Genomic DNA, 17,329 nt, shown 5'->3' with positions numbered 1-17,329 from the left:
ATCTTAGTTAGAAAATACAAAAATTAGTACCCCAGGGCCATCTAGTCTGACCCCCTGCAAGGCGGGAATCACAGCTGAAGAATCCCTGCCAGATGGCCACCCAACCTCTGCTTAGAACCCTCCAAGGAAGGAGAGCCTGTCACCTCCTTCCGAGGTAATAGAATCGTAGGGTTGTGGGGTTGCAAGGGCACCCCAAGGGTCATCTAACTCAACCCCCTGCAATGCAGCAATCTCAACTAAATTATCCATGACAGGTAGCCATCTCAGGCTGGCCCTGGGGCCTTCTGCATGCACAGCAGCTGCTTTGTCCCGGAGCCGCCCTCTGTTCTGCTCTCCTCACCAGCAGAGCCACTCTGGCAAATCACATTCAGTTGGGAGCGGGTGTCATTTTGCAAGTGTCCACAAGGTGGCGATGCCGCTGTGAAAAAACCCTCCAGGTGTGCAAGGATCACAGAGAGGCCGGGGGGGGGGGGAGGGAGGATATTATTATTATTATTTATACCCCGCCCATCTGGCTGAGTTTCCCCAGCCACTCTGGGTGGCTCCCAAATCGAGTGTTAAAAATAGAATCATAGAATCATAGAGTTGGAAGAGACCACAAGGGCCATCGAGTCCAACCCCCTGCCAAGCAGGAAACACCATCAGAGCACTCCTGACATATGGTTGTCAAGCCTCTGCTTAAAGACCTCCAAAGAAGGAGACTCCACCACACTCCTTGGCAGCAAATTCTACTGTCAAACAGCTCTTACTGTCAGGAAGTTCTTCCTAATGTTTAGGTGGAATCTTCTTTCTTGTAGTTTGGAACCACTGCTCCGTGTCCGCTTCTCTGGAGCAGCAGAAAACAACCTTTCTCCCTCCTCTATGTGACCTCCTTTTATATATTTGAACATGGCTATCATATCACCCCTTCACCTCCTCTTCTCCAGGCTAAACATGCCCAGCTCCCTTAGCCGTTCCTCATAAGGCATCGTTTCCAGGCCTTTGACCATTTTGGTTGCCCTCCTCTGGACACGTTCCAGTTTGTCAGTGTCCTTCTTGAACTGTGGTGCCAAGAACTGGACACAGTACTCCAGGTGAGGTCTGACCAGAGCAGAATACAGTGGCACTATTACTTCCCTTGATCTAGATGCTATACTCCTATTGATGCAGCCCAGAATTGCGTTGGCTTTTTTAGCTGCCGCGTCACACTGTTGGCTCATGTCAAGTTTGTGGTCAACCAAGACTCCTAGATCCTTTTCACATGTACTGCTCTCAGGTTTTTAATATTTAATACTGCATTAAATATTAAAAACTTCCCTAAACAGGGCTGCCTTCAGATGTCTTTTAAAAATAGGATCACTGCTTATTTCTTTCACATCTGAAGGGAGGGCGTTCAACAGGGCGGGTGCCACTACCGAGAAGCCCCTCTGTCTGGTTCCCTGTAACTGAGGGAACCGCCAGAAGGCCCTCGGAGCTGGACCTCAGTGTCCGGGCAGAACGATGGGGGTGGAGACACTACTTCAGGTATACTGGGCCGAGGCCGTTTAGCGCTTTAAAGGTCAACAACAACACCTTGAATTGTGCTCAGAAACGTACTGGGAGCCAATGCAGATCTCTCAGGACCGGTGTTATGTGGTCCCGGTGGCCGCGCCCAATCACCAGTCTAGCTGCCGCATTCTGGATTAATTCCTGTTTCCGGGTCACCTTCCAAGGTAGCCCCACGTAGAGCGCATTGCAGTAGTCCAAGCGGGAGATAACTAGAGCAGCGTCTGGTTTTGAGTGCGGTTTCTCTCTTCTCCGCAGCCCTTCCTCGAAGCGGCCAGCATGCTGGGCCAACTCTCGCACAAGCATCTGGTCCTGCTCCACGGAGTCTGCGTGGGAGAAGAAAGTGAGTCTCCTCCCCCCACACCCTATATCCCCACCCCAAGTCTGCACATGGGACTCCTCACCGTGCTTTGCATGTCTGTATGTGCACTCCAGTCTGTGTCACCAACCTCCACTTTCCCCCAAAGGTACAAAAGCTGTGCAGTTCAGAGGTCGGGGGGGTTGATTTGCATGCAGGGTGGAAAGAATTAAAGAGGGGAGGCTAGGATGGGCCTAGAGAGAGCCTGGCACCTGGATCAGGCCCAGGGGGGTACCTAGCCCAGCCTCCTCACAGCAGTAAAATGCCCCATAGAACCTAGGAATGGAGATAGACTGCCTCTGGCCCTGGAGGTTCCATAAGAGCCTAAGAAGAGACTGCTGGATGAGGCCAGCGGAGGCCCTCCTAGTGCAGCATCCAGGAGCCAACTGGGGCCCCCGCAAAGGGAAGGGCCCCACAAGGAGGACCTGAGCAAAACTCTCCTCACTTGGGAGCCCAGGAGCTGGTGCACAGAGGCACAGAAGTCACAAGGGACCACGAGGGTCATCTGGTCCAACCCACTAGAAGATAGTGGGCCATGGAGAGCCCGTTTGTCATGCTAGCTTGTGGTCATCACTAGATCTTTGGGAGGGGGAGAGGATGTCAGCCTTCCCAGACAGGCACCCTCAAGGTGATTTGCGCTACAACTCCCATCATCAGAACATTCGGAGAGCATTCACCCAGATGGTCAGCACTGACTGGCAGCCGCTCTCTGGGGCTTTGGGGCAGGAGACATTCCCAAGGGGACTGAAGCTGGGACCTTCTTCCGTGATCCTCAACCATTCCTTTAAAAATAAAGGTTCTAGTCCTCGTGGGTGGATGCTGGAGTAAGGAGCGTAGGAAGCAGCTTTGTGCAAACTCAGGCACCTCAGGTGCAGTATAGTCCATACTGACTGACAGACGCTGGGACCTCCTGCATACAGAGCAGGTGCTCTACCCACTAGGCTACAATGTCCCTCCATAAACCAGGAGTCTGAGACCTCTAATGGGAGTTGTAGCATCCAAAGGGCGCCTAGCTTGGGGAATGGTTTGGGAAGCAGAGAGGGAAGGAAGTGGTGCTTAGGACGCTGGGCGGTCTGGTCTGGCCACTTTCCTTCCCGGCAGGTGTCATGGTGCAGGAGTACGTCAGGTGCGGCGCGTTAGACAGCTACCTGCGCAGGAACCAGGCGAGTGGCAAAGTGACGGCCACCTGGAAGCTGCATGTCACCAGGCAACTGGCTTATGCCCTCAACTTCCTGGTAGGTCCCTCGGCGGAGGAGAGGTGGCTCAGTGGGTAGAGAACCAGGCTCTGAATCTCGGGGTTGTGGGTTCAAATCCCACATCGGGCGAAAGATTCCTGCCTTGCAGGGGGTTGGGCTAGATCAGGGGTCTGCAACCTTTAAGACAAAAAGAGCCACTTGGACCAAAGAAAAAAAAACTGGGAGCCGCAAAACCATTGCGACATTTAAAACAGTGGGGAGTGTCGAGGCACACAATGCGCCTCCTCCCCTCACTAGTATCGGCCCCGGAGCCGCGGCAAAGGTGTAAAAGAGGCACATGCGGCTCTGGAGCCACGGGTTGCTGACCCCTGGGCTAGATGTTCCCTGGCGTACCTCTCAACTCTACAAGTCTAGGATTCTAGGATTTTAGCCTGCCAGTCAGAGCCTAGGGTCCCTTTGGCAGACCAAACAGGGCTTTCCCCTTCCTGCGTCATTAAGAGGGCAGCAGTGGAGCACTCTGTTGGTCAGAGTGTAGCAACGCATGACGCCAGGGTTGCAGGTTCAAATGGTCAGAGTGGGCACTGAAAAGAGGTGCTTTGAAGATGTCAATAGGCAGGGAGTTCCACCGTTTGGGTGGAGGCTGCGTGAACATCCTTGCTTTTTCTCTCCCGGCCACAGGAGGACAAGGCCATGGTGCACGGGAATGTCTCTGCCAAAAAGGTCCTGCTGGCGAGGGAGGGGGACGCTGCCAGCGGGTGCCTCCCCTTTATCAAACTCAGCGACCCGGGAGTCAGCGCCACCGTCCTCCCCAGAGACTGTGAGTGGCTGAGTCTCCTTCCTCCTGTCCGTCCTTCTCCCACTGCGCTCACAAGAGACTTTGGGGCTCCCAAAAGAATGGGGGGGGGCTGTCTCCTTGGCCCTCTAACCCTGCCCCTACTGGGCGTGCCCCTGCCCTAGAAAAAACATTACTCTGATTTAAAAACACGTTTATTCCAAGTAATATTTAAACAATTTACTTCTCATAAGGTTTGCTTTTTCTTTAATTTTGGTTTTACTTTTAATTAAATAATAATAATTTTAAGATGACATGCTGCTGCACTGCAGGGGAACCTCAAGGCTGTTGTGGAAAAAAGAAGAAAGGAAATTTATGGCGATTTCAAACATGCAGAAAGTTTAAACTGCAGCAGACTGTAGGCTGAAACAAATTGCCCGTTTCTGCTTGCCAGGGCTGACCAAGCACTTGCATGCGAGGAGACACCCCGAGATCTCTGAGGAACCTGTTCATTTCTCTCTTTCTCTGTCTCCCATCCCAGTGCTGATCGACCGGATCCCGTGGGTGGCACCCGAATGCCTGGAGGATCCCAAGAACCTGGCGCCCGAGTCGGACAAGTGGGGCTTTGGCGCCACCTTGTGGGAGATCTTCAATGGCGGGATCATGCCCCTGAGGCTGATGGAACCCGAAAGGGTAAATTCCCCGGGTGACACCCCCGACTTTTGGGGTTCGGGAGCGGGGTCTACACCAGCGGACACCCTTTGCAAAGCCTCTGCAGTGTTAGAAACTCAGATATATAATCTAATTGCCAAATGGCACCTTAAACCAAGGTTGTAGTCACCACAATGTATTATTATTATTAGTAGTAGTAGTAGCAGCAGCAGCATAACACTTTATATTTATATAATATCTCAAAGTGGTTTTCAAAACATTAAAACACCAAGTAAAACAATCCAGAATAAAACAAATTTAAGGAAAATATTTCAGATTCTTCTCTAAGTGACATTTGGCTTTCCTCAGTCTCCAATCTGGCGTCCAGAGATCTTCACATGGTTGCAATTGATTATATACATTGCAGGGCATTGAACTAAATGACCCATGGGGCCCTTCCAATTCTACAATTCTATGGTAAATCGCTTCAGGGTTCAGCAAACCAACCAATATTTCGGCTCCTTCAGGAGGGGATTTATATGTCATCTTTTCACCCTGCACTGCAGCTGAGCTCTTGCAAAGCTCAGCCTAATGGGCAGCTCAGCTCTTGCAAAGCTCATCCCAAGCAACCATTCTGGCTCAAAGGGGTCGATCTTCCTCGCCACAGTAAGGAAGAAGGAATAGCACGGCAGCAGCAGATTTAGCTGAATAAAATAGTTGTGCTTCCTGCAGTAATTTATACCCCACCCACCTGGCTGGATTTCCCCGATCACTCTGGGCAGCTCACAACAGACTAGTAAAAACACAATAAAACACCAAACATAAAAATGTGGGGGGCAGGACTAGATGACCCTTGGGGTCCCTCCCAGTTCTAGGAACTCCTCTTTCTTTTTGCAGAAGCTCAAGTTCTACCAGGACCAGCAGCAGCTCCCCGCTCTCAAATGGGCAGAGCTGGCCAACCTGGTGGCTCCCTGCCTGGATTACGACCCACGGAGGCGCCCCTCTTTCCGCAGCATCCTTCGCGACCTCAACGAGATCATCACTTCCGGTGAGTCCCAGCGGCTGAGAAGTGCTGTGCAAGGTGCAAAAGTATGAAATGTTTTGTGAAGAAGTAAAAGCAGAATTTACTTAGGTTGCCTGGGTCTCAAAGCGGGAGTTGCAGCAGCAAAATGGAGTCGGGTCCAGAGCTGCAATCTCAGTTACAAAAGTACAGAATCTAAGTTCAAAAATGGCGTCTGTGTGGTCAACTTGGAAGCGCGGCAATGACAGAGATGGCCAGGCAGGAAGGAAGGATGTAGCACTGCAACTTCCTGCCAAGGCAGACAAAGGAAGTGATCTCACAGAGTTGTCTCTCTAGCAATTTTGACTCTGTGAGCCTAGGCTCATCTAGCAAAACATGAATTGTTGGTTTGGTGGCAAGTGCAGTCATACCTCATGTTACGTCCGCTTCATGTTACGTCCTTTCAGGTTACGTCCTGCAGCGACCTGGAAGTACCAGAAAGGGTTACTTCCGGGTTTCACCGCTCGCGCATGCGCAGATGCGCAAAATGACATAATGTGCAGAAGCGGCGAATCGCAACCCACGTGTGCGCAGACGCACCGCTGCGGGTTGCGCTCTTTTATGTTGCAAACAGACCTCCGGAACGGATCCCATTCGCAACCAGAGGTACCACTGTAGTGATGTACCAAGCTGCCTTTGGCCCCCTGTATCACCCACACTGACTGGCAGCAGCAGCAGCTCCTTACTGCCTCCTGCCCCACCTGGAGCTGCTGCCGGGGGTTGAGGCCAAGTAGGTGTCCTCCGCAGAGCAGTGGTCCTCAACTTTTCCTTCCCCCAGATTACGAGCTCCTTTCGGACCTCCCGACCAGCAACACCCCCGGAGGCTACGTGGATGTCTCGCTGTGGCAGGATCCCACCCTCTTTGAGGAGCGCCACCTGAAATACATCTCCGTGCTTGGCAAGGTAGGCAGGGTGCGGAGGGCGGGGTCTGCAGTGCAGTGGTCTTTGGAGAGGACTGGGAGTTGAATCCCAAAATCATTGAGTTGGAAGGAGCCCCCCAAAGATCATCTAGCCCAACCCCCTGAAACGCAGGAATCCCAACCCACAGCTGTCCATCCTATTTGAAACCACACCAGACCCCTAATTAGCTGTGCAAATGGGCGAGCAGTTTCATTGCTGCATGAATGCATTTGGGCAAAGACCCGGGGGGAATGGATTTGTGAGTGAGTTGGAAGGGGACCCCAGCGATCATCCAGCCCAACTGTTGTAAACAAAAAATGCCCTTTTTTCCCTTATGGGGTATCCAAGAGCCCATATAGAGTCCTTACATAGGTTCTCTACTGGTAGGAGAAAATAACAGAGGCCAACCAGAGAATATTGAGAAGCAAAGCAACTAGTAAGCCTGATCTTTATTGATCTGTTGCAACAGAGTCCTCACTCACCACACGCAGGAGGGAGGAAGAACCTAGAACAATGGCACGCAAGACCTTATATAGACTTTTGAAATTGCCACCGTGTAGCTCAAGACCACCCCCAGAAATTAATACAAACATCACAGAAGGGGTGTAACCTAAGACCACCCCTCAGATACATCACAGCTACATCACAGAAAAGGCGGTCTAAAACAGAAATTTGAATGTTGTTTATCTCCTGTCTGGCAGGTTCCTTGATTGGATTTCCTGGGGAGCCTGGCCAGTCTTTTGTAATGATAAATACTTAGTTCCTGGGCCAGGTCACAGGCTCACACCCTATTCAAACACAGACATGCCCTTAGGACAGGATTTGTGAAGGAAAAGACAATGGGGAGGCTTTTTCATTTTCCTTTGACCTTGCAGAGAAAACATTTGGTCAGTTTGGGACAGTTTGGGAATCAAAATGGTTCCAGGTCGGTCTTCCTGTGCTGATCTATGTATGTGCTTGGTTGGCACACTCATGAACATTACCATATATCTAAGACCTCAAAATTCCTATCACACAACCCACTGCAGTGCAGGAATCGCAGCATCAGTTTGGGGAGTATTGCGTGTCAGTGAAGTGTATTGATTCATTCCTTTTAATGAAGAGCATTTGCACCCTGAAATGGCTCCCAGAGAGGCTTACATCCAATCCCAGTTAAGATGTGGCAGTCCCTGCCATCGAAAATTCACACTGCAGGCAAGGAAAAGGGGACGAGGAGGGAAGAGGGGGTGAATGAAACTCCAGTCTCAGGCAGCGTGATGGGAGCCTCTAAAACTAGGCATGGCCTGGAGACAGTGGCCAGAGAAAAGTTTTTCTCCCTCTCTCACAAGACTGGAACTCGTGCACATCCAACACAGCTGAATGTCAGAAGATTGTCACTGGTTTGAAGTGATTTGGACACAGCTGGAACTGGGGGTGTTATCTACAAACTCCATATTTGATGTATCAGTTCCTTGGTTTGTGGGGCACTGCAAAGCTCGCAGTAGACCTGAAGGAGTGTCTCCACCCCCATAGTTCTGCCTGGACACTGAGATTCAGTGCTGAGGGCCTTCTGGCAGTTCCCTCACTGCGAGAAGCCAAGTTACAGGGAACCAGGCAGAGGGCCTTCTCAGCGGTGGCGCCCGCCCTGTGGAACTCCCTCCCACCAGATCTCAAAGAGAACAGCAACTACCAGAATTTTAGAAGACATCTGAAGGCAGCCCTGTTTAGGGAAGCTTTTAATGTTTGATGCATTACTGTATTTTAATATTTTGTTGGAAGCCGCCCAGAGTGGCTGGAGAAACCCAGCCAGATGGGCAGGGTATGAATGAATAAATAAATAAATAAACAAACAATTATTATTATTATTATTAATGCAAAACCATTGCAAAACTTTGGCATGCATTTGGAGGGGATCCCAAATCTGGGGGTTCGGAGTTGGTTCTCCAGTTCTCGTGTCCTTAAATCTGCGCGTTGCTGTGGGCAGGGCAATTTCGGGAGTGTGGAGCTGTGCCGGTACGACCCGCTGGGCGACAGCACCGGGGAGCTGGTGGCTGTCAAGCGGCTGCAGCAAAGCACATCGGAGCACCGGGCCGACTTTGAGCGGGAGATCGCCATCCTTCGCTCGCTGCATCACGACTTCGTGGTTGCCTACCGGGGCGTCTGCTGCAACCGAGGTGACCCCGAGGGGGGGGGGTCTGGGAGTGAGAGGGACAGCCGATTGCTTGGGGAAGGTTCAGCAGAGGGCGATGCAGAAACTGCCCTGCGAGGAAGTTGGCAGCGCTTGGGGCTTTTGAGTTTGGAGGGAAGGTGAGGGAGGGATGGCATGGTCACGGAGGTATAATAGAATCATAGAACTGGAAGGGACCCCGAGGGTCATCCAGTCTGTCCCCCTGCAATGCAGGAATCTTTTGCCCAACACGGGGCTCAGTCCTCTACCCACTGAGCTGCCATGAAATCATAGAATAAATCACAGAATTGTAAACTTGGGAGGGACCCCGAGGGTCATCTAGTCCAGCCCCCTGCAATGCAAGAATCTTTTGCCCAATGTGGAACTCGAACCCACAACCCTGAGATTAAGATTAAGCCCCATGTTGGGCAAAAGGTTCCCGAATTGCAGGGGCTGGACTAGATTTCAGACTCTCCCATTCTGTAAGTCTAGGATTAAGGGCCTTGTGCTCTCCTGGCTGAGCTATCATGGAATTAATGGGGCTCTAACCCAGGACTCTGACATTCAGAGTCTCCTCCCAAGGAGCCATAAGGCTTTATCAAATGATGCCTGGCCTGGAGAAGGTTTTCCTGCCTCTCGTAACCCTGGGTCCTGTCGATTCCCCCCTTTTCTTTCAAGGCCACAAGTGACATTGTTCGTCTCCCCCCAAATTAGCACAAACCTTCTGTGTCTCCCCCCCAACTTCAGGCCGAAATTCTCTCCGGCTGGTCATGGAGTACTTGCCCAACGGGTGCCTGCGGAACTACCTGCAGAAGAACAGAGAGAGGCTGGACCTCAGGAAACTCCTCCTCTACGCTTGGCAGGTCTGCAAGGTGAGGCCTCCTCTGCAATGTCGCCTTTTGAAGTCTTTGAGATAACATCCTCAGTCCCTATTAATTCTGCTGTTAATTTTGGATGCAAACGGCTTTCTTCATCAATGTGTTTTTCCGAGCTGTTTCATTTGATGTTTTAATGTAGGTTTGAGATTTTGTTCTTAAAATTATAAAGTGGTAGAGAGGTGAAATGAATACTAATACCACAAATAATAATAGTAGTATTAACCTGTAGCCTTCCTAACGTTAAAAAATAATAATCCTGGAGTGGGAAGGGGGTCATAGAGCTCATCTATCCTAACCCCACTGCTCAACCATATCCCTGGCAGGGGGGCTGTCCAGGCAACCAGCAGAAGAGCCTCTGCTCCCCCTCCTGATGGTGCTCCTTCCACCACTGCCTTGCCGGGGGTTGGACTAGATGACCCTCAGGGTCCCCTCCAACTCCACAATTCTCTGACTCTGTGAATGACTCTTGATCCCGAGGAGCTTCACAAAATGAAATCCACTCGCTGGACATTTCTGCCTCTAAGCTCTCATCCGGCCTCTGAAGCCAAATTCATATTTATTTATTGTCTTTTGTAGAATCGTAGAGTTGGAAGGGACCCCCAAGGGTCATCCAGCCCAACCCCCTGCAATGCAGGAACCGCAGCTAAAGAATGACAGAAATGCAGAGTTGAAAGGGAAACGGAGGCTCATCTAGAACAATGCACCTTTTTCTCCAAGGAGCAAGCCTGGCTCTCCTACCCCTCCTCATTTCCCCCCTGCGACACCCCTGTGAGGTGGGCCAGGCTGAGTGGCTTGTGGCTTTGTGAGGGTTTCAACCCAGGTCTCTCCCGGGTCCAAGTCCAGGACAGTCACACCTCGGGTTACAGGCACTTCAGGTTGTGTGATTTCAGGTTGCGCACCACGCTGAACCCGGAAGTACCGGCACGGGTTACTTCTGGGTTTTGGTGCATGCGCAGAAGCGCTAAATCACGCTTTGCACATGCGCAGAAGCACCGAATCACAAAACGCACATGCGCAGACGCGGCACTGTGGGTTGCGAACGTGCTTCCCACACGGATCACATTCATAACCCAAACGTCCACTGTACTATATAACCGCTGCACCAGACTTCTAGACAAATTTTAAAAATACGTGCACACGTCCTCTAAGCAGTTGGCAGAAATATCCCTTTTGCCAAAGGAAGATGGTCCTCATTCACTGCAGAGAGGTTTGGGTGAGTGGGATGAATCCTGGGGAGCAGGGCCGAATCCTGACCCTCACCTTTGTCCCTGCAGGGCATGGATTACCTGGGTTCTCAGCGCTATATCCACCGGGATTTGGCCACCCGGAATATCCTCGTGGAGAACGAGAACCACGTCAAGATCGGAGACTTTGGCTTGGCCAAGATCCTCCCGCAGGACAAGGAGTATTACGTTGTGCGGGAGCCGGGCCAAAGCCCCATCTTCTGGTACGGAGGGGCGGGAGATCAATGGGGGCAGCGGGGGTCAAAATGTTTTCATTCTCCTCCCAGCAGTGGCCAGAGATGTGTTGCAGAGTCGAAGGGACCCCAAGGGTCACCCAGACCAACCCCCTGCAAGGCAGGAATCGCAGCAAAGTCATGTCCATGCTTTTCAATGGATCCGCCCTGAATCACTGGCGGAGGAAGAGGCGTGCGGGGGGAGCGCACCGCCCCCAGCAGCGCAATCCCAGTGGAGTGCCATCGTGGCTGCCCCCCCCCCCGCTGGGTGCCACGCCCCAGGACGCGCCCCAGCCCTGCCCCCACCTGCTCTCTGCCCCCCAGTGCTGGAGCATGAAGCTCCGCCACTGCCCTGAATAGGTCTTGGTTGGGAGAAATGGGTCCCCAGACGTCCCCCCCTATGGCAACGCCACGTAGGGCTGGGAATGCCCCTCATCGGAAAACCCTGGAGAGCCACTGCTGCCATTCAGTGTAGATGTCAGGAGTGAGGCACAAATCGCGCCAAGCCAGTTGGAGTGAACTGGTTTTTTTAGCAAAAACAGGCTCTGCATGGGTGTCAGGCCTGATGAGCAGAGAGCCTCATCTCTGGTCGGTCTTGTCCCATGAAATCAGTTGTCGAGTCCAAAAGTTCCCAACTCCCCCCCCCCACCTCTGCTCCAGAGTTTTCCCCAAGCAATCAGAGACTAAGCCAACCTCTGCTCCACCCTTTTCATGCCTCTCCTGGTTCTGGGAGACCAGCGGGGAGGGGAGCTTCTCGCAGCAGGAGGGGGAAACCCCCATGGCTCTTCCCCTCTCTGCCTCTTGGTCTCCCTCCTCTCCAGATTTCTCTTCTGCCTCTGATTCTGGACTTCTCTCTGCCACAGACTCTCCCCGCTCACTAAGCCTTGTTGCCACTTCCCTGGCTTCTGACCCCTGATTGTCACCCCCCCCCCACTCCCCGGGCTCTGTGCCTTCTTTCCCTGGGTGTTCCCTTGGGGGTTCCTCAGCCAGTTCCTCTCACCATTCCTCTACAAACTGCCTACATCTCCTCCTCTCCCAGGTATTTCCCCAGCGATCTGAGACTGTGCCTGAGGGCATCCAACCTCTTCTCTGCCCTCTTCATGCCTCTCCTAATTCTGGGAGACCAACGATCTGCCTCAATCCAAGGCAGCTTCCTGGGTGTAGATGAGTCCCTTGTCTATAATCAGGAGGACCAGCATCTAAGGCCCATGAATGGTCTTATTTCTCATTAAAACTTATGTATCTGTACTTATTCTTAAGACATTTCCCCTAGGGTCAAAAAAGATTCCATTCCACGATTTCCGCATCTCTCATTAAAAGAAAAGAAAAGAAAATTATATTATATACACTTTAAATTCCCAATTTTCTTCCACCAGATCCCCTCCCCGGTTTCGGCCCCTAGCGATAGTTCCATCAATCTCGGAAAACCATCAACCCGGAGATCTTAAGTCCGAGGCTCTTAAGTCTCTTTCATGTCCCCTCTGCCAGTCTTTTTGATAGTCTTTGATGTTGAAAACCAGATCTCGGGGAAGCTCCAACCCAACGGTAATCATATTCCTTCCTGCCAAACTTCCATAGTTAAAAATAGGGCCTATAGGATATTCCAAATCTTGTTTCACACTCCTTTTCAGTCCAAAGGCCCCAAAAGCTCCAGGCTCCACCTGGCTCAGATTTATATCCCAAAAGTCATTTGATCTCCACATAAGGTGATCTCTCCATCTTTCATTTTCCAAACCAAGCCAGGCTTCCATCTCCAAAACTTTGCTTCTCCTAGTTGCCATCATATAAGGCCTCAAATTGTAATCCACCATTTGCCTCTGTAGGGTTACGGCTCCCCCTTTCATCACTTTAATCACAACATGTTTCTCCTTCTCAAATTTTTCAATTTGTTCAGTTGGAAGAGGTTCCTGTGCCGAGTTCTTGTCAACTTCATTACTGATACCCACTTTTGTTCCCAAGGTTACAACATTAGTAGCCATAACATTTATCTGGTCTTGCAGCTTTCCCAAGAGATAAAATGTCCTGTTCAATTCACACTCGATCCTGACCGCCATTCTTAAACAGTCCAATGTCAAAAACTGGTTTCTCAGGGCTTTTATCTTAAAAAAGCAATTTCCCAGCTGTTTCCTTATGACAATATCCCAAAGCTCCCTCTAGAGGGACTGAGGTTCCTTTTCACTCCTTCCAGCACAGATCCAAAGGTCCCATACGTTAAATTGTAATAGTTCCTTCCTTCTTTTTAAACGTAAGATTATAGCAAAAACAGACAGTAGAAACAGTCCTTCTTTTGTATCTTGACAGCTAGCTTGACAGCTGACAAATTGATCTATTCACCGTCAGCGGGCTCTCACAGACCACTCCCGGGTTTAGGGAAGTGGCGCTTCAATTCCCGAATTTTAACCTTCTCCTGCAGGCTCCCCTGCCTCCAAAAAGAATATTGATGGTAGTTTCAATCAGTGGAATTTAAATCCTTTACATAAAACTCTCCACGACCTTAGTTAACAGGTTCTTTGCTTCAGTTTATTTACAGAAAGGGGAGGCGGACTTCCTGTTTAGACCTTCCCCGATCGGTGCCAATTTAAAAATACTTTAAAAATCCAATTTCCATTCTACTCACGGGTTGTTGTTTGAAATCCAATTGTCCACAAGAAAAAGTCAGCGCTCTCCGGCAACGGCTACGCGGCTTCACTCCATAAAAATAGTGGTCGATTCAAAACACCGCGCCGCTCACCCCACGTCACTTCAGAACCCCCGAAAAGGGGTTTCCCTGTGGGTAGGGGGGGGCGCTCCTGGTGTCAGCCGAATCCCACGTTCCTAGGCTTCCTCCGCCTGGGATTTCTAAAGGGTCTCCGCCTTCGCCGCCGCAGCACGACCCGAATTCCACGGAGCGGGTTCCTCTCAGTCAGAGGAACGCCACCATTGCCGATGGCGCTAACCCGGAAGTGTGGTTATTTGGTGAAAGAAAGAATGGGAAATTATAGTATATTAAGATAAGATATAAGGATAAAAATAAGATGAAGGATTTGCTGAAATATTTATATGAATCAGAATACAAAGAGGGGAATTATAGTATGTTAAGATAAAATATTAGGATAAAAACAAAGTTGGAAGGATTTGCTGGAATATCTAATTGAATTGGAATACAAAAATGGGAGGCGTGAGGAAGTCAAGGAAATAAGTGAATGTAAGTAAGTGAGTTAAAGGTTTGACTTGTTTTTTACTTCTTTTTTTCTCTCCCTTTTTTCTGTTTTTTGATGATGCTGTTTTTTCTTGTATGTATTGTTTTTTCTTTTTTTCCTTGATTGTTTTCCTTTTATATTTTTTTCTCTGTAACCTTTCAAATCTTAATAAAAATTTATTAAAAAATAAAAAATAAGGCCCATGAATGGGTGTCTCCCCTTGTTTCCCCAGGTACGCACCAGAATCACTGTCCGACAACGTCTTCTCCCAGGAGTCGGACGTCTGGAGTTTTGGGGTTGTCCTTTATGAGCTTTTCACCTACGGGAGCAAAAGCTGCAGCCCCTCAGAGGTGAGAGAGAGAGAGAGAGAGAGAGAGAGAGAGAGTCTGTGTGTGTGTGTGTGTGTGTGTGTGTGTATGTGTGTGTGCGCAACCCTTTAAGAACTCAAAAAGAGGCTGCTGGATTGGGCCAGTGGCTCACCCAGCCCAGTCTCCGGTCCTCGCAATGGCCAAATACATCTAAGAACCTGGCCATCCAGACAGACTGCACCTGGTCCTGGAGGCTCCATCAGAATGTTCCAGATCATTGTTTTATCATATGTGGTGGACAAGCCAATTGGCCAAGGGAAACGGGGGTGGGGTGGGTTTAAAGGTCTTTTGTAAAAATACTGGAAACTCTTTTAGGTCCCCAGAGATTTTATTTTTATTTTTTTAAATCTGTTTCTTCATGCAACAAAAATGACGGGATATGCAGAAACGGCAAGTTTAACTAGTAAAATAAGAGATCAGGAAAATATTTGCAGATTATTTGAAGAAACATTGCAAGCAAATTGAAGGCTAACAGGATTAGAGTAAATTCATCAGCATACAATTAAGTTGTGAGATAATGAGAAAAAATTAATATGGAGTAATTAGAATATGCAGCAGCTGAGCATAACTAGAATGAACCATGGAAGGGGGCAAGGAAAGCCCATATATATATATATATATATATATATATATATATTCCGGATTAGGCCAAAGAGGGTGCGTCCAGCCCGTTCCTGCCAAATCCTCTTTTGTGGCGACCATCTCTGCCTCCTGTGGCAATGAGTTCCATAGTTTAATGGAGAAGGGCTTTCTTTTAGCTGCCCTGAATCTCCCACTACTTCTATATGTAACATAACATGCCCCCACGTGACCCTGGCCTTGTCCTCTCCCACACCCTCCCACCTAGGAGTTTCTCCGAATGTTGGGGCACAGTAAACCCCCCATGATCGTCTGCCAACTCTTGGAGCTCTTGAAGCAGAGCCAGAGGCTCCCGTCGCCCCCCAACTGCCCGGCTGAGGTGAGTCCACAAGCAGAGGGCAATGGATCCGTCCTTGTGCCTGAGGTTTGAGGAGGGGTTGGTCTAGATGTCCTCATGGGGTCCCTCCTTCAAGCCTGGGGGGGGGGGGGGATTTAGACCAAGCAGGGGCTGGCACTGAGTCCTTCAGTCTCCTTGAGTTCATGGCTCTAAGTGAGGTCTCCCCTCCCCAAGAAGCATGGGAACCATAGTTTACCCCCAAAAGAGCTACAATTCCCAGCACCCTTAAACTGAAATGTACAGAATGGACCCAGCCGTGGTGACCTTCCTCTTCAGAAACTCAGCTGAGCTCTGCTCAGAGACATCTCTAATGCCTTGGAGATTGGGGGACGTGCAAAGCTAGAGATCACTGAGAGGCAGCATGGCAGAGTGGTCAGAATGCTGGACTGGGGCCTGGAAGAGGCCGGGTTCAAATCCCCCCGATGTCGCCATGAAGCTCACCAGGTGTGGGCTTGGGAGCCAGTCGCCGCCTTCTCTCAGCCTGGTCTACCTCGCAGGGTCATTGTGAGAATCAGGATGGGGAGAAAGAGTAAAAGGCAAACAATTTAGACAACCTGAAGGGAAATCAGAGCAAGACACTGATGGAATATGCAGAATTAGCAAGTTCAGCTAGTAAAGTTCAGCCTCCAAGGAGGACTGAAAATGTTAAAATTGGAAAAATTAAATTAAAAAAATTAAAAACATGTTAATATGCTAGCAGGTTTGGAGTAAGTTCAGCAGCAAAAGTTACTTTGAGAATAAAGTTGAGAAAAGAAGGTATTGAATAATTCTAATATGCAGCAACAAAAGATAACCATGAGAACATCACGGAAGGGTGGGAGGGAAGTCAATTTCTTAAGTGAATGTATATTGTAAAATGTTTGATAAATTGTATTTTATTTGTGGGAAATTTATAAATAATATTTTTTAAAAGAATGTGGGGACAGAGAACCATGAACACATCACTGAGCTCCTCAGATAATGCAATTAAATAGATAAATAAAGGATTTATGGAGGGGGAAGGAAAGCCAAACGTTGGCACAGAGTGGATTCGCACCCGGTCCTGACCTCCGTCCTCCTCTCCCTCTTCCTGGAGGTTTATGCGCTGATGCAGTCCTGCTGGTCCTTCTCCCCGGCCCAGAGGCCTCCGTTCTGCAAGCTGGCGCCCCAAATTGAAGCCCTGAGAAGCAGCCGCTGCAAAGTGCGGGGCTAGCAGGTGAGGAAGACGGGCCGGGAAATTGAATCTCTTAAAATCCAATTTCCGATGCGCAAGCAAAACCACACGCCTAAAAGCCAAACTAAGGAGACCCTCCCCTTCTTCCAAGGGGCAGGCAGCTCTTGGCCCTGAAGTTCTTCCCCATGTTGAGTCGGGATCTCTCTTGTTTGAACCCAGGGATCCTGTGTCCCAGGACTGACTGCAGCAGAGTTGCTGACCTTCTGTTCTGCAGAGTCTGGACCTCGAACCCAGAACTTCATTCCACCCCGCTTCCCATGCTGGGCGCTTTGGGGGTGGCAAAAAGGGGGGCTTTCCTCCGCCTCTCCCTCTCGTTGCTAAAGGATCTTTTTCTTTCCTTCTTTATGGTCGCACAAATTAATAAAATTCTTTAAAAGTTAAAAATAAACAAACCCAAGTCTGTTGCATTTCTCTTTCCTCATCCTCTCCAGTACCGAAGAGCAGGCAGAACTGAACCTCTGTGAGATTTTGTTGCAAAGAATAAATGAAAAAAATTGAGGACAGACGCTGTCATTTCTTCAGCTGAAGTGGAGACAGATTAAAGATATTGCAGTATTTTTGTTCAAGGACAAGCAGGTGGATGTGGCCCTCCAAATCTCACCAGGCGGCCCTCAGAATGATCCCCAGCCCCCCTCCACCTCCACCTCCACCC

The 17,329-nt window shown here is 49.8% G+C and overlaps 1 protein-coding gene across 6 annotated transcripts in view; it reads left to right on the top strand.

Moving 5' to 3' along the window:
- JAK3 (Janus kinase 3) overlaps positions 1-17,176 on the top strand; it is a 28,296-nt gene extending 11,120 nt beyond the window's left edge. For 4 of the 6 annotated variants that reach the window (XM_079960469.1, XM_079960467.1, XM_079960468.1 and 1 more), the window contains 12 exons: positions 1,783-1,867; positions 2,984-3,117; positions 3,757-3,895; positions 4,392-4,543; positions 5,399-5,549; positions 6,340-6,464; positions 8,425-8,614; positions 9,355-9,479; positions 10,760-10,932; positions 14,353-14,470; positions 15,336-15,446; positions 16,540-17,176. In XM_079960469.1, the coding sequence (XP_079816595.1) occupies positions 1,783-1,867; positions 2,984-3,117; positions 3,757-3,895; positions 4,392-4,543; positions 5,399-5,549; positions 6,340-6,464; positions 8,425-8,614; positions 9,355-9,479; positions 10,760-10,932; positions 14,353-14,470; positions 15,336-15,446; positions 16,540-16,656 (1,620 nt within the window). In that variant the 3' untranslated portion in view covers positions 16,657-17,176. The remainder of the gene's footprint in view (positions 1-1,782; positions 1,868-2,983; positions 3,118-3,756; positions 3,896-4,391; positions 4,544-5,398; positions 5,550-6,339; positions 6,465-8,424; positions 8,615-9,354; positions 9,480-10,759; positions 10,933-14,352; positions 14,471-15,335; positions 15,447-16,539) is intronic. The other 2 variants (XM_079960470.1, XR_013834549.1) reach the window with 2 other exon arrangements.
- The last annotated feature ends 153 nt before the right edge of the window (positions 17,177-17,329 follow it).

The sequence above is a fragment of the Podarcis cretensis genome (assembly GCF_951804945.1).
Source record: "Podarcis cretensis genome assembly, chromosome: 18".
NCBI lineage: Eukaryota > Metazoa > Chordata > Lepidosauria > Squamata > Lacertidae > Podarcis > Podarcis cretensis.
The sequence above is the reverse complement of the archived record's forward strand: the minus strand, read 5'-3'. Positions and strand labels throughout refer to the sequence as shown.